Source organism: Olea europaea, chromosome 20 (assembly GCF_002742605.1).
Source record: "Olea europaea var. sylvestris chromosome 20, O_europaea_v1, whole genome shotgun sequence".
NCBI classification, from domain to species: domain Eukaryota; kingdom Viridiplantae; phylum Streptophyta; class Magnoliopsida; order Lamiales; family Oleaceae; genus Olea; species Olea europaea.
In genome coordinates, this window is record NC_036256.1 from 19,251,225 (window position 1) to 19,267,666 (window position 16,442).

Here is a 16,442-nt window from a genome sequence, read left to right on the forward strand (position 1 = left end):
ATCTCAAATTCATGTAAACACACATATCAAACAAATTGAAATACAACATATAGTCATGCAACAAATTAGGCAATCACACACATGCTGAAAGGATCACACACAGATGCATATGCAGTGACTAGGTTTACTCTCTCAATAAACCTCACTGTGGTCATAACTCGACCCCTCAACCACATTCGTCTCACCTCTCACATAACCCTTCTGCTTATCCTTCTTCTTGGGACAATCCCTAATAAAGTGTCAAGTCTTACCACAACTATAACATCGTCTACCACCAGACTTGTCCCGTCCCTTGCCCTTCATCTTACCACCTTCATCACTCGAGTCACTACTCGAATCACTGCTATTTTGAACTCTACCCAAATTCATTTTCTTAAACTTCATCACACTCCTTATCATGTGTAACTCACCACTCCTCTTATCTTCATTTTCAACTTTCATTTCCATCTCCTTGCTCCTAAGTGAGTCTACGACAATCTCGGGAGTCAATGTATCCCTACCATACTTAATGGCATTTTTAACTTCCTTATATGACTCAGGCATAAAATTAAGCAAGATTATAGCCTTTTAGGTTTCAGATACGGTTTCTTCACAGTTAACAATATCTTGGACAAGTTTATTGAAAACATCTAAATTGTCATCAAGATCTTTTGAAGGATCCATTTTAAAACTGAAGAAACGCTCAAGAAGATAAAATTTATTGGGAGTGGATTTAAGCAAATATAAATCTTCCAACTTTTTCCAAAGATCTTTTGTGGTTTTCAGTTTTCCTACTTTTTTCAAAACAGCGTCAGACAGATGTAAAATGATTGAGGTATAAGCAAGCTCATCGACTTCTTCTTTTTGTTATTTTGAAAAATTAGCTGGAAAATTGCCTTCAATGACTTTTGAAACTTTTTGTTGGACTAAAATACTCTTTATTTTTTGTTGCCAGATTGAAAAATCACATTTTCCATTGAAAATACCAACTTCGAAATGTAAAGACATTTTTGAAAAAACGAAACAATCAATTAGGCAAATAGTTCACACAAAGTAATCCTACGACCGAAATATACACCGTTCTAGATTTCCAGGGTTTCGTAAGACTCGCGGTCTTAGATCAAGGGAACGTTTGAACGGGTAAGGTTTAGGTATTCTAATGAAAGTAACAACACAGCGAAATTTACGATGCAACAAAATAGATATATCTAATCAAATGAAATTTCACGACAATTTTAGCACAAAGCACAATACGCTAATTTATTCAAAAACAAGTACTCAATCGCAACAATTAAGAGCAAGTAATCCTAATTTCTAGCACAAGCAATGGCTGCCAAGCAATGACAACCCCCAACTTATTGTCACCCCACACGGTGACGCGCTAATACTGAAATTAACTAGTTAAACCAATTTACCAAAGCGGACGTGTTTGAGTCCGTATAATCGAGAGAGATGCGAATCTGCTGCTTTAGAACCACCACTATTCGTCCTAAAGATTCAGCAAATATAACAGTGCAGCCCACCAAGAAATGCAATTCGATTTCCAGGGGCAAAATCGTCCAACTTTTTCTGTGTAACCTGAAACAGAAAACTTCCAACACAAAAAATGTTAGAAATAATATGAGGAACAAACTGCCTGAAGAAAGCTTCCCCAGAAACGGCCGCACGCGCCCACATGCGCCACCGTCGGAGAAGACACGCATCGTCGTCGCTGCCCAGACGCGCCGGCCACCCAGCACCGCCTCCACATGCAGATCACGAATCCGACCTCCGTTTCACCAAAAGACGTCTGGATTCTCCAGAAATTGAAGTTGTAGATCCAATTTTTGGAAAAAATTCTGGAAAGTTTTTATTTTCTGATTTCTGTTGGTTTTCTGGTCGGATTTTGGCCGAAAATTCCACCCCAACCTCGCTCTGATACCAAATGTTGAATAATCGACCTCCAATAGTGGATTTTCCGGGCTCAGTATAACCAATCTCTATCTTATTAAACACACCCAACAAAAGCTCCAACCCAAACAACGATTCTTACTTCGGTTGCTCAACTCAATGTGTTCACAAAGAACACAATATGGTGGCTGCAATGAATCACAAAGAATAGAGGAAGACAGATTCAGTTTTTGGCTCAAGAGAGAAAACTAGAGAAAAATGTAGGCTGCCTCTTTTCAATTGCACACACACACGGCTCCTTCACAAATGAAAGCAATATATAGGTTTAGGGTGTAATAATATAATGGGCTCATGGACCAACTAATGGTTAAAGGGGGCGGAACACAAATTGAGCCATCCGAAAAGTAAATGGGTCGTGAGCAACATTAACTATATTAAGTTGCTTCAAACGACTCTCAAGTTGTTTTTCGGGTTGAGCCAATTAATCAAGTGTGTTAATAAATATTTCAATCATTGGCCGAAGCCTATGAAATCTAATCCGACTATCCGACACTGTTTAACATCATCGCCCGGGATTATTGAGTATCAAAAACCCAACAGGTCAGTAGTGAACAAAGTTGGAATAATGTAGATAGCACCATAGTGAATTGAGATTAGAAAGCATAGACAGGATTGAGATACATTAGACGACATGCTAGAGGTAAATAAGACCACACTGGACACTACTGGGTAGATTCATCCTTGCGCAGGGGCATGCTAATCTTCTTTCGGACAGAGAAGATTAACATGGTCCCTGCGCTAGGATGACCACATAAATCAAGATCAAATTGGAACCATACAGGGAGGATTAACATGGCCTGTGAAAGGATGATCCCGCACAAATCAAAAAATGGTCAAAAAAATTAGACACAATCGAGATAAATTAAATAGAACTCGATAAGATTGTGTTGGAGAAATTTTTATTGTGTGTCCAGCATTGAATACCAAACATGCGGAAGTGCGTGCTTGTCGATTGCTTAATAGTTGCAAATAGTTTGCTGCTTCAAAGATTAAGATATGCTGTGTGTTGTTATCTCATTATTGATTGTCCATTGATGAAAATCAGGAAAAAGTCATTATAAATCCATTTTAGTTTGTTTAGGCTTTTTTGTTCCAAGGAATGAAGACCCGGAGAAGTCCTAACTTGCTTGCACCCGAGAAAGACATTATTTAGGAACGTCGCCAAGCAAAGTGGCAACAAGATTTTCCTTTCGCTGAAAGAGCACTAGCAGAAGAATAATATCTACCCATATAAATATCTTGATTTGGTGATTGATTGATGAATATTTGAATTGTATCGAATTTAATGCAGGGGAAGCAAAAATTGGACATATCTACAAAGATGAAGTAGTTGAAAAGCACTTAAGGGCTGGAGACATCCATAGAATTGAAGCAGGCTTGGCTTTTTATCTGATAAATACAGAAGAAGGTCGAACACTAAATACAATATGTAGTATCGACTCATCTAAGAGCTTGGAATGGCGCGCATTCAAGGTAAATTCACCAAGCATTCATTTCCCCTTTCATTGTTTTGAGAAATATATGATTATTCATTCTGATTATTTCTTTTTTGTGGGACTGTGTAGAGTTTAATTATACTGTTTGTTTATCCCCTCGATATGAAGCAACTTGAGGGGGATGCTGAGGGGGATGCTTTTAGATTATTCATTGTAATCTTCTTCTCGATTTTAGGGAAAACTTACAGTGGCAAGTGGACATAGATTATGCTATAGTTCTGTTCGTTGGTTTACTTTGCCAGTTTTGATCCATAAAATTTTTCTCTAATTCCCTTGAGATACTGAACTGAATTGGCCTGTCTACAGAGGTTTAACCAATATTCATACGGTGCAGTCTTTCTTCATTGGTGGAGGAACATATCCAATGTCAATACTTTCAGGTTTTTATCCCTTAAAACTGTCAACGGCATTTAATGTGAGTAATAATTTTAGCATCACAATCACAATCTATTGCACTTTCATCAAGATTGTAACGCCTATGATGTGAATTCAATAGGTTTCTGTAGCCAAATTAAAGGAACTGTTGACGCGGCAGCAAGCTGGTCCAATAATTTCTCTATCCAATTCTCATTCCCCGAGCATATGGACTGGGTTTTTTGGGCCTCGAGCATCATCAGAAACAGGCTCACTTAAAGAGAGTTGTTCATTTGAAGCAAAAATATAGTGAAGAAAAAGAACAACCAAAATGGTCACTCAGAAGCTTTTGATCTCTGCATTAGGAAAGGCAGAAAAGAACAAAATCAACAAAAAAGGTAAAGGGCCCAGATCTTATAATATCTATGACAGAAAGCCTGATTTTAAGAACAACTATGGATGCAACATTGCTTTGGACTAGTCTGATTACTGGCCCCTGGGAAAATTGGACACTGGCATTTATCTTGTCAATCTCTCCACGGTAGGCATTAGTCGATGCTTTTGGTAATTTGATAGTTGTTGATATTGATTAGATTGTGCATGATTGGCAGGCAATATTGTTATGTACCTTATAGTGTCCTGCTTTGTCGGTACACGTATTTGATTGCTTGAAACTGTGCGGTTGTTCAAATGCAGGGCTCGATGATGGCACCGCACATCAATCCAAGGGTGACTCTAAGTATGGCATTGTACTGAGAGGAGCCGGTACAATTCAAATTGCATATCCTAATGGAAGTCTAGCCATGAATGCCAAGAGTAACCGAAAGCAATGTGTTCTGTATTCCAAGATACTTCCCGTTCTGCCAAGTTGCATCGAGATCTGGTCCTTTTGAGTTCTTCGGTTTCACCACATCTGTGCACCAGAACCGGCCTCGGTTCTTGGTGGGGACAAACTATTGCTGCGAACCATTAGAGGGCCTGAATTTGCAAATGCATTTCGAGTGAGTGAGGAGAGGCTGAGCAAGATACTCAACTCATAAAGAGAGTCAATTAACTTGCCATCGGCCTCCATCGCACCACCTGACGAGACGGGATGAGACAATGGAAATGGAGATGGAGAAGTCTGAGATGGTACCATGTATGATCAGGAGATTTGGCAATGAAATGATCATGGGGTTTGATCAATAGGCAAGTTTCTAGTATTTGAGAAAAGGCTGGAGTCCATTTTCCAATTGTCTTTCTTTTGTCTCAACATTTTGATGATGTTTTCTTGATCCTTTGTCTCTGCTGAGGTTGCGATAAATAGCACTTCTCTATTTCTTTCAATGCATTACTAAATAGCCCTCTTCTTATGGATTACCTGAATTGGGTATTGCATTTGACAATCTAATGGTAGTGTTTTTAGGTCGAGTATTGCTACGTAGAACTACTAGTACTTAGCATTGCTTTAGGTGGATGATAATAGACTTTACTAATTTGTTTTTTATAGAGGGAGATTATTAAGTTTCTCATTTGAATGTTACTCATTAAACATATAACATGCTCGATTTACTTATACGCTAACGAAAATAATAACCAGTAGACCTAATACACAGTTTCTAATGGGACGAGATAAAAATAGGGAAAAGGAAAATATTTATTGGCACTAGAAGAAAATTTCAAAACATCCGAGAGCAGTTACTGAATATCAAAAGAGCACGTATGTAAAAGTAAGTTATATTTACGCTACATTTTTCTTTTATTGCACCAACGTCGTTTATTATTACTCTTATGTAGGGCTAAACGAAGAAACCGTCAAATCGTAAAATTGAATCGAACCTCTTTTTTTGAAATTGTTAGTTTGATTCTACATGGATCCGTCAACATTTTGGCTTTGAACCGAACAAAATCGATTCAAAGTGGTTTGGTTTAGGTTTCAACTTTTGCAAACCGTTTACCCCAAAAAATCTGAAAATAAATTAGTTTAAATTTTTATTTAACGTAATTAAAACTTAACACATTTTAGTTAAAAAGATACATCCATATTGGACATAATTCAATTAAACTCAATTCGACAATTATACATCTCAATTAGTTAATTAAATGATATCCAAATACTCATTAGTCATCACAATTGTGAATGTAAAACTTTCAAATTGGGTAAAGTATTGAACAAATGTTGCTAAACCATATTAATTGATTCTCTATTGCAATTGAGCAAACAATTAAATCTAAATTTTAATTCAAACTTACACAATTCATTTTCTTCTACTAATAATTTTCTCAAATTGTGCCTGATTTCAAGTTAGATTATCCAAATTCTTTTATTTTTTTGGTAATTTTTTTATGTTTTTATTGGCAGTTTTGTTGTTTTGTTCTAACAATTGTTGAGTTCCCTTGAACTAACTTGCTAATATTTGGATGGAGTAGAAGTATTGGATGATTCACAAAAAATCACAGTAGTTAAATATTATTGTCTTTGAATTTTTTTATTCATTTTCTTTTATTAGTTATTTTATATCGTTTAACTATAATCAATGAATTCATGTACCGTATTAATATTTATGAAAAGAACAAATCGTGTATTATTACAATTGCAAATGGACATCGTTAGTACCGAGTAAGAGTTTAAAATATTTATATCATGTTGTTGCATTATAATGATTTTAATTATTTAACTTTGATTTGTAATTTTTTTTTAGTAATACAATTTATGTTTTAACATAAAATTGTAGTCTAGTATTTATGATTTAACTTATTTGATATATATTAATTTTTTCATTGTTAAACCATGGTTTTAAACTGAACCAAATGGAAAAAATGGTTTCGATCAGTTTGGTTTAGAAATTGAAGTGGTTTGAAAAAATTCCAAATCGCTTTAAATGGATTGGTTTGAAAATTTGTCTCAAATCATTTAAATCGAACTGTGTTTACCCCCACTCTTATGTTTCATCCTTTTTCGTTGTCACGTTTTATGGTCAATGTTCTATTAATTAGTAAATCTGGAGCATGTCTGGTCTATGATCATCACTTATTATTTTAGTTATGTTCCAAACTTTTCCTTGTCGCATTTTTATGTTCAATCTTCTACCATTTAGGACATCAATATGTCTGGATGTCTAATAATTCTTTTTTCTAAATAATTTTCTGTATACTTTGAAATAATGGCAAATATTGTTTCATGCTTTTGTATTTATTATTGATTTGCTGATTTGAAAATATGAAGGACACATAAATTTGTAAACCATTTTGACAAAATTTTTGTATGGGTTAATGTGCTAATTAATAGAATATAAACAAAAAGGTAATAAAAAAAAATTGGGTACATAAGTTCGATAATTAGCAAAGATTAAGGATTTGTAGTGCAAATAAAAGTATTGAAATGGCAAAGTGGGCACATAATGAGAGCACCAACTCGAATCCTTGGCTGACCAAAAGACCTTCCCATTTTAAGCCGTCAGATTATTTATCCAACGGCTCATGAAAAACCCTAAAACGCCCACTGCACCTGAATTTCATATATAAAAGCTTTTCCATTTCATTTTCAGTCTCGCTCTTCACAGCAATCTAAACTCTTTCTCTCTCTGCAGTCGGCGGCGAGAGATCTGTCTACACTACCTTCAAAGGTACTCTCTCTCTCTCTCTCTATATATATATATATGAGTTAATTTGTGTTGTTTTGAATATATGTAATGGATTTGTTATATATCTGTGAAAGTGTGTGTGTTTGTGTATTGATCTGTATTGCTTTGAATATATATATAACAAATTTGTTCTGTTATATTAGTAAATTAATAAGTTAGTTGAATCGACGATCTACTATAACTTTTTGTGACTTGTGATGAACTAATTGATTTGTTAAATTCTTTCCTATTTTACGTGTTTGCAGTGTAAATGAAGGAATTTATGTTATATGGTATATACTTGTGTCTACGTAAGCACATAGAATTCTCTCTAATGATGCACCTACAAAGTGATGGTAAAGGATTTAGACCTTTAGATATCTTAGATCTGTGTATTTTCCATATTCTGGTTCATTAAATTTAGAATTATTTGAGCCTTAAATCCTTGTTATAGAGTCTTGGTCTATCTGTTATTATTTTTTATATATTGTATATTACTCGTTGATATTAATATCCGGTAGTAACTTTTGTTTGCTTTTCAGTATGCTGTATTTTTGTAATAAACATTAATTGGTCATTTTGACAAATTAACTGCTATAAATATTTTATTATTATTATTATTCAAAAACTGATTTAAGTTGGTTTGACTGACAGAATTTAGTGTGTTTTTGGATTCTTGGAATCATCTTTAGTTTCATTGTGGATAAAATTTTGATGCCTCTGCAAAATGACACCAACTTTTGTTTGTGGCAGTCTTCCTTCTAAGAGTTCAACATGGGAAAGGAAAAGGTTCACATTAACATCGTGGTTATTGGTCATGTCGACTCTGGAAAGTCCACCACCACTGGCCATTTGATCTACAAGCTTGGTGGTATTGACAAGCGTGTCATTGAAAGGTTTGAGAAGGAGGCTGCTGAGATGAACAAGAGGTCATTCAAGTATGCCTGGGTGCTTGACAAGCTCAAGGCTGAGCGTGAACGTGGTATCACCATTGATATTGCCTTGTGGAAATTTGAGACCACCAAGTATTACTGCACGGTTATTGATGCTCCAGGACATCGTGACTTTATCAAAAACATGATTACTGGTACTTCACAGGCTGACTGCGCCGTCCTTATCATTGACTCTACCACTGGTGGCTTCGAAGCTGGTATTTCCAAGGATGGTCAGACCCGTGAGCATGCTTTACTTGCCTTCACCCTTGGTGTCAAGCAAATGATTTGCTGCTGCAACAAGGTGAGTCCACTTCTATGGTTAAAATCATTGAGTAAGTATTGATTTTAGTTTATTGGTTGTCTCCGATCAATTTTATTCCTAACAATATCTAACACATTATTATCTGTATTGCGTAGATGGATGCCACCACACCTAAATACTCAAAGCCCAGGTATGATGAAATTGTGAAGGAAGTGTCATCCTACATCAAGAAGGTTGGATACAACCCTGACAAGATCCCATTTGTTCCCATCTCTGGTTTTGAGGGTGACAACATGATTGAGAGGTCTACCAACCTTGATTGGTACAAGGGCCCAACCCTCCTTGAAGCTCTTGACCAGATTCTGGAGCCAAAGAGGCCCTCAGACAAGCCCCTCCGTCTCCCACTTCAGGACGTCTACAAGATTGGTGGTATTGGAACTGTTCCTGTTGGCCGTGTGGAGACTGGTGTTCTCAAGCCTGGTATGGTTGTCACCTTTGGCCCATCTGGTTTGACAACTGAGGTCAAGTCCGTTGAGATGCACCATGAAGCCCTTCAGGAGGCTCTTCCTGGTGACAATGTTGGGTTCAACGTCAAGAATGTTGCCGTCAAGGATCTCAAGCGTGGTTACGTTGCTTCCAACTCCAAGGATGACCCTGCCAAGGGTGCTGCCAGCTTCACTTCCCAGGTCATCATCATGAACCACCCTGGTCAGATTGGAAATGGATATGCCCCAGTGCTCGACTGCCACACATCCCACATTGCTGTTAAGTTTGCCGAGCTCCAGACCAAGATTGACAGGCGTTCTGGTAAGGAGCTGGAGAAGGAGCCCAAGTTCTTGAAGAATGGTGATGCTGGTCTTGTTAAGATGATTCCCACCAAACCCATGGTTGTAGAGACTTTCTCCGAATACCCACCTCTTGGTCGTTTTGCTGTCAGAGATATGCGCCAGACAGTTGCTGTTGGTGTCATCAAGAATGTGGACAAGAAGGATCCAAGTGGTGCCAAGGTCACCAAAGCTGCGGCTAAGAAGGGTGCCAAGTGAAGAAAATTTCGGTCAGATGATATGCTTTTTATTAATCAAATTAGTTATTTTCAAGGCATCTTTTGCAGTTTTGATTATTATGGTTCAAACAGATGCTCTACTTGTTTTGCCATTTCTTGTTTTGGTTTTATTGCTTGAAGATGAGTTGTAGGCCAATGTTCGAACAGATATTTTATTCTGTTTTAATACAAGTCTTTTGTCCTTTTTCAATCTTTCGTGGCTTTCGAGTTTTTGCCAGATTGATTTCTTGTGGTTGTGCAATTTTCTTTTCGAAGGATGGCATATATAATTTGGGTTGAAATGTGCTCTATATATATATTTGGAAACTACTATTTCTAACAAATTGTATTTTTGACTAGTCGACGAAGAAGAAATAATGAGCTGCTTGGGCAACGTGCACGAGAGCTTTGAGAATTTGAACCAAAGTTGCATGGTTAAACTTCAAATGCACCAAATCCAATGATACTTGCGAAGATTGATAGTAGTTGCAATACAAATTCATTTAGCACCTTCGTATTTGCTTTACGGTAAATATATTCTTGAAATTTGACCATTGTCAATTTTTTTTACAATTATGGCATCACTAGTTTTAGAGTACTGTTTTTTGGAATCAAGCATCTATTTAGGTGGTAATTGTATGGCATTAAATGATATATTCATTTAAATGCAATGTTACACTATTCATTTAATTGAGTTTATCAAGTGTGATTCACCTAAATTGGTGTTTGATAGTATTTTTCCTAATTCTGGATTACAATAGCTTTGTGGAAGCCGTATTCATTTTAATGTCCACACCAAGGTGTCAAAGACCGCAACTTTACTTGGTTCTTTGACACAATCGTAGCCGTAGTTTGTCAAACTTCAACTGCACATTGTAAATATTAGTTCAAGTTTGAGTTGTAATTTTCTTTTCATTGTAATAATCATTTCAATTGTAAAATAGCTCTGATATTTATAAACGTTTAGTATGATTCATCATCATTTAAACATCTACTCATGTCATTTAGGTTTTTATTTTGAATGTTATTATAGGGGGTATTAGTCATTCAAAAATCTTTCAAACTTACTGGTGTCTGCCCTTTGCACAGCAATTGTAATTTTCTACTTTCCTTAATAGTAATGTTCAGCTTTCATCAATCAAAGTTCAATTTACTTTCAATGTATTCAAATTCTCCGTTGGAAGCTTTCTACAAAATTATAATCAAATTTTCTTTCATCCTGACTCGACCGAGAAAAGACGGAAGGTAGTCTAGCAAAGCAGACTACTGCTGTCGGTGTCTCTTTCTTTGCCAAGAAGCAAGGCACCCTGTGAAAGTTGGTATCAGAGCTGTGGCTCACAACCTCGATAAGAAAACTATGGATCCAATTACATTCCACGCCACTGAGGTAGGAGAGCTTCAAAAGAAGAGTACTACTGAACAGCGCGTGGATGCGCTTGATGAGACAACTACTAGATTGTGCTATGCCGTGGATGGTCTCGAGGAAAAAGTCGAGATGGAGAATCTGAGATTCGTGGATTACACATCCAACTGGATGAAAGCCAAAGGGCTTGCGCAGCAATGACTGAAACAGTTGCAATCATTTTTGATTTGTAAGATGAAATGGAAGTGTTGAGAACTCAATTACGAGTACTCCAACGTGTGGTGGGCAATGGGCAAGCTCCCGTACTTGAGTATGCTCCTAAACTCAGAATTCCTGAACCGTGTACCTACGAAGGGGCATGTGATGTAAAAGAAGTCGAAAACTTCTTGTTTGACATTGAACATTATTTTCTCGCAGCTTCAATTGAAGACGAAGCAAGAAAGGTAACAACAGTTACCATGTATTTAGGTGGAGATGCAAAACTATGGTGGCAAACCAAATATGCTGATATTCAGGCCAACATGGTCCAAATAGATTTTTGGGATCTCCTCAAGGAAGCGATCAGATCACAGTTTTTCCCGGAAAATGTTGAGTATCAGGCTCGACAGGCACTGCGAGACCTAAAACATACAAGCTCTATAAGGGAGTATGTGAAAGCCTTTTCAGGGCATATGCTTAATATTCGAGATATGTCCGAAAAGGATAAGCTCTTCACCTTTATGGAAGGGTTGAAACCGTGGACGAGCATGGAACTTCAGAGACAGAATGTTACAGATTTAAATGCGGTCATGGGAGCCGTCGAATGTTTGAGTGACTACCAAGCGGAATCTAGAAAAGATCGACCTTCGGGGAGTAATTAAGCAATTGGAGGTCGTAATAGACTTTACAGACCTAGCTTGAAACAAAATGGGAGAGAGCGTTACGCTCAGAATAAGGAAGGAGCCTATCAAAGTACCCGTGGCTTTCAGGGAAATGATCATAATAGCCGTCAAGAAAATTATAATGGCAGCAACAGTAACAACTGGAACAAAGGAAAAGCAACGGAGGGCCGAACTGATGCCGCTCCTAAATTGGTGTGCTTTTTATGCGGGGTCAAAGTATCCTCAGAATCGGATGGTGAATGCATATTGTCAAATAGCAAGTGGCGGGTCAAGTTCAAAGCAAGAGACCCCATAGGCTAGTTGTCATGATAAGACCGACTCCTAAGATGATGATGATGTAGTTGGGGCATTTTCACATCGGTGCAACACACCGTCGCATCGGGTTACTGAAAAGGATGATGTCCCCTTGAAAGAAGCAAAGATGGAAGAAGCGAATGCTCGTATTTGTAGGGCCAAAGGCTTAATGTACATTGATGTGAAGATCAATGGGAAGCCAATCAGGACTATGGTGGATACTGGTGCTACCCACAACTATCTTGCATGTACCGAAGTAAAGTGACTCGAACTTGTTCTGGAAAAGAGTAGTGGGAAAGTCAAAGCAATCAACTCCACTGCTCAACCAATAGCTGGAGTGGCAAAATCGGTGTTGATCAAAGCAGGCCCTTTCGAGGGAAGGACAAATTTATCTGCAATTCAGATGGATGACTTCCAAGCTTATTCTGGGATTGGAATTTCTTCGGGATACTAAGACAGCAGTATTGTCATATTTCGATATGTTGATAATGATGGGTAATAAGCCTTGTGTCATCTCTACACAAGCTGAGAAGATGAGCAAGAAGAGTATCTCAGCTATGCAATTTAGTAAGGGTTTCAAGAGAAATGAACATTTTTTTTTGTGCACTCTTCGATTAGAAGAGATCGAAGAGGCAACTGATCCTATTCCAAAACCAGTTAAAAGGCTTATTCGGGAATTTGAGGACATCATGTCGGACGAATTACCAAAGAAATTGCCACCAAGAAGGACGATTGATCATGAAATTGAACTTATTCGAGGTGTCAAACCTCCCGCCAGGGCACCATACCGTATGTCTCAGCCTAAGATTGAAGAGCTTAGGAAGCAATTGGAAGAAACGTTGGAGAGTGGAATTATTGTGCTTGCAAAGTCACCATACAGAGCTCCTGTGTTGTTTCAGAAAAAGGCCGATGGTTTTCTTAAAATGTGCTATGACTATCGAGCCTTAAACAAGATCACTGTACAAAATAGCTATTCTATCCCACTGGTTGCGGATTGCTTCGATCGACTAAGTCGAGCGAAGTACTACATAAAAATTGATTTTAGATTCCGATACTGGCAAGTTCGGATGAAGGAGGGAGATGAAGCAAAGACTACGGTGGTAACCAAATATGGAGACTTTGAATTTAAAGTGATGCCTTTTAGTTTAACAAATGCTCCAGCAACGTTTTGTACTATGATGAATCAAGTATTTAACGGGTTCTTAGATGATTTTGTCGTAGTGTACTTAGACGACATAATAATCTACAACAAGACATTGGAAGAACATGTGCAACATGTGAGGCAAGTTTTTAATCGACTACGGGAGAATTAACTCTATGCCAAATCGTCTAAATGCTCATTTGCTCTAACATCTATCAGTTTTTTATGTCACATTATTGATCAAGATAAAATTTACATGGATTCGAAGAAGGTTACAGTCATCAAAGATTGGCAACCACCAAAAATCGTACATGATGTACGTTAAGATTTGTGAAATGCTACTCAGAAATTGTACTGCCATTTACCGAATTGACAAAGAAGGATAAGGATTGTGATTGATCGTCCCAATGTCAAACTACTTTTGAAAGGTTGAAGAAGTCCATGTGGACGAACTTGATTTTAGCCTTATCGAGTATGACTAAATCATTCGAAATTCATACAGATGCTTCAGATTTTGCACTTGGTGGAGTCCTTATGCAAGAAGGACATCCGGTAGCATATGAAAGTCGAAAGTTAAACCAAACAGAACGTCATTACTCGGCGCATGAAAAGGAATTGTTGGCAGTAGCCCATTATCTTAGAGGATGACGTCACTATTTGCTTGGGTCTTCATTTATTGTGAAGATAGATAACACTGCGGTTAGTCATTTCATGTCTTAATCAAAACTATCGAGCAAGCATGCTCATTTGTAGGAATTTCTTTCAGAGTTCAATTTTATGCTAGAGTATCGTCCTAGATCTAGTAATCATGTTGCTGATGCTCTTAGTCGACGGGCTGATTTAGCTGCCGTTTGCTCCGTGGCTGTTCTTTCAGGGAGTCACGTCGCTACGAACACAAGAGACCAAATTCGGGCACTTATGGATAAGGACCGGCTACTCAATATTTGGTCGACCTCATCAAGCAGGGTAAGATTCGACAGTTCTGGCTCAATGGGAAACTAGTGAAGACTAAGGGAGACCGCTTATATATTCCTAAGGGCGGAGATTTGAGGAAATCATTAATTACGGAATGCCATGACACAATTTGGGCAGGATATCCGGAAGAGAAATGCACTTCTGCACTACTGCAATGTGCATACTAATTGTCTCAAACGGGACGACATTACAACTTATGTAAAAATCTGTTTTATTTGTCAGCAAGATAAGGCAGATCATCAGAAAAAGGCAGGCTTGTTGGAGCCCCTTTTCGTTCCAACTCGACCATTCGAAAGTGTATTGATGGACTACATTATTGGGTTGCCAAAAGTTGAGGATTTTGATACTATCATCGTCGTGGTGGACCGTCTATAAAAGTACGCAACTTTCATCTCAGCATCTAAGTATGTATCAGCGGAAGAGACAACTCAACTCTTCTTCAAACATATTGTCAAATACTGGGGACTTTCTAAGGACATCGTCAGTGATCGAGATCCTCATTTCACTGGCATATTTTGGACTGAGTTGTTCAAACTTCTTGGTTCAACTTTGAGCATGAGTTCTAGTTTTCACCTACAATCTGATGGACAGACGGAGCTCTTCAATTCTATACTAGAAGAATGTCTTCGACACTTTATCTCTACTTCGCAGAAAAATTAGAATGTTGCTCAAATTTGCTTCAATGCCCAAAAGAGCTCTTCCACCAATAAGAGTCCTTTTAAAATTGTTACTGGCCAGTAACCGCTACTCCCTCATACAGTGGACATCGAACAAAGTACCAAGTCTCCTCAAGTGGAAATTTTTTCTCAAGAGTGTAAACGAAATATTGAAATTGCTTGGAGTTATCTCGAAAAAGCTCAAAAACGGCATAAGAAGTTTGCAGATCTAAAGCGTCGTTTCCTTAAATTCAATGTTGGAGATCTGGTAATAGTTAAACTTCCCACCAGAAATGTTTGTAAACCGATAAGAAGGAAGGACTCAAGATTGGTGCCAAAATATATTGGACCATTACCCATCTTGAAGATAATTGGAAGAGTCGCTTACAGAGTTGAACTCCCTTCATGGTGTAAAATTCACAAAGTTCTTCATGTTAGTATGCTGAAGCCATACTTTGCAGATAAGGAGGACGCATCTAGAAATGAGCCAAAGCGACCTGTGTTTGAACTGAAGAAAGCTGGAAAGAAGGTTGCTGAAGCTATTCTTGACCATCGAATCACTCGAGCTTCTAGAAAAGATCATCAAGAGTACTTGGTCAAATGTATTGGATTCAGCAGCGAGGAGAATACTTGGAAAAGAGAAAAGGATCTTGGAGCCTTCAAACCGTTAATTGAAGCATATCATGACCGCAGCAACGAGGACGTCGCCAAAACAAATGGGGGAGAATGTCAATGACCGCAGCTTTACTTAGTCCTTTGATACAATCGTAACCTCAGTTTGCCCAATTTCGACCGCACATTGTAAATATTAGTTCAAGTTTGAGTTGTAATTTTCTTTTCATTATAATAATTATTTCAGTTGTAAAATAGCTCTGATATTTGTAAACGTTTGGTATGATTCCTTGTCATTTAAACGTCTACTCCTGTCACTTAGATTTTTGTTCCGAATGCTATTATATGGGATATTAGTCATTCAAAAATCTTTCAAGCTCACCGGTGTTCGTCTCCTACACCAATAATTGTAATTTTCTGCTTTCGTTAATTGTAATGTTCAGCTTTCATCAATCAAAGTTCAATTTACTTTCAATGTATTCAAATTCTCTATTATAAGCTTTCTACAAAATTGTAATCAAATTTTCTTTTGTTTCGACACGACCGAAAAAAGGCTAAAAGTAGTCTAGTGGAGCAGACTACTGCCTCGCGGTGTTCCTTTCTGTGCAAAGAAGAAATGCACCTTTTGAAACAAGGACACGTTTGTCAGAGTCAAAAGTTGTTTTTAAAATTAAGAAGATTTTGAATCCATTTGAATAATTTTTTTTAGAAACAATGCTTTATCTGGTTAGAAAATTTTTTAGAAGAAATTGAAATAAAGTAATTTCTTTAAAAAACTATTCTACAAGCAAAAAGAACAAAAAGCTTTGTCAAATGAGTCGCAATACTCCCAAAGTTTGGGAAATGAAACTCAAAATTTTCAGTGACTTCCGTGGGATTGGAATTTTACTGGCATTTTCT

General features: G+C 37.5%; 1 protein-coding gene and 1 long non-coding RNA gene across 3 annotated transcripts; both read left to right on the plus strand.

Annotated features, from left to right (window-relative positions):
• Positions 1–2,290: 2,290 nt before the first annotated feature.
• LOC111369919 lies at positions 2,291–5,189 on the plus strand. 2 transcript variants are annotated; one of them, XR_002698332.1, is made up of 4 exons: positions 2,291–3,402; positions 3,732–3,840; positions 3,922–4,320; positions 4,476–5,189. It is a non-coding gene; the product is annotated as an uncharacterized LOC111369919 (long non-coding RNA). The 2 variants fall into 2 exon arrangements; XR_002698331.1 differs by having other exon boundaries at positions 2,294–3,402; positions 3,760–3,840.
• A 2,084-nt stretch (positions 5,190–7,273) lies between these two features.
• Positions 7,274–9,833, plus strand: LOC111369920 (elongation factor 1-alpha-like). The gene is made up of 3 exons (XM_022991649.1): positions 7,274–7,384; positions 8,135–8,617; positions 8,734–9,833. The coding sequence occupies exons 2-3, from the start codon at positions 8,156–8,158 to the stop codon at positions 9,619–9,621; spliced, it is 1,350 nt and encodes a 449-aa protein (XP_022847417.1). The 5' UTR covers positions 7,274–7,384; positions 8,135–8,155; the 3' UTR covers positions 9,622–9,833.
• The last annotated feature ends 6,609 nt before the right edge of the window (positions 9,834–16,442 follow it).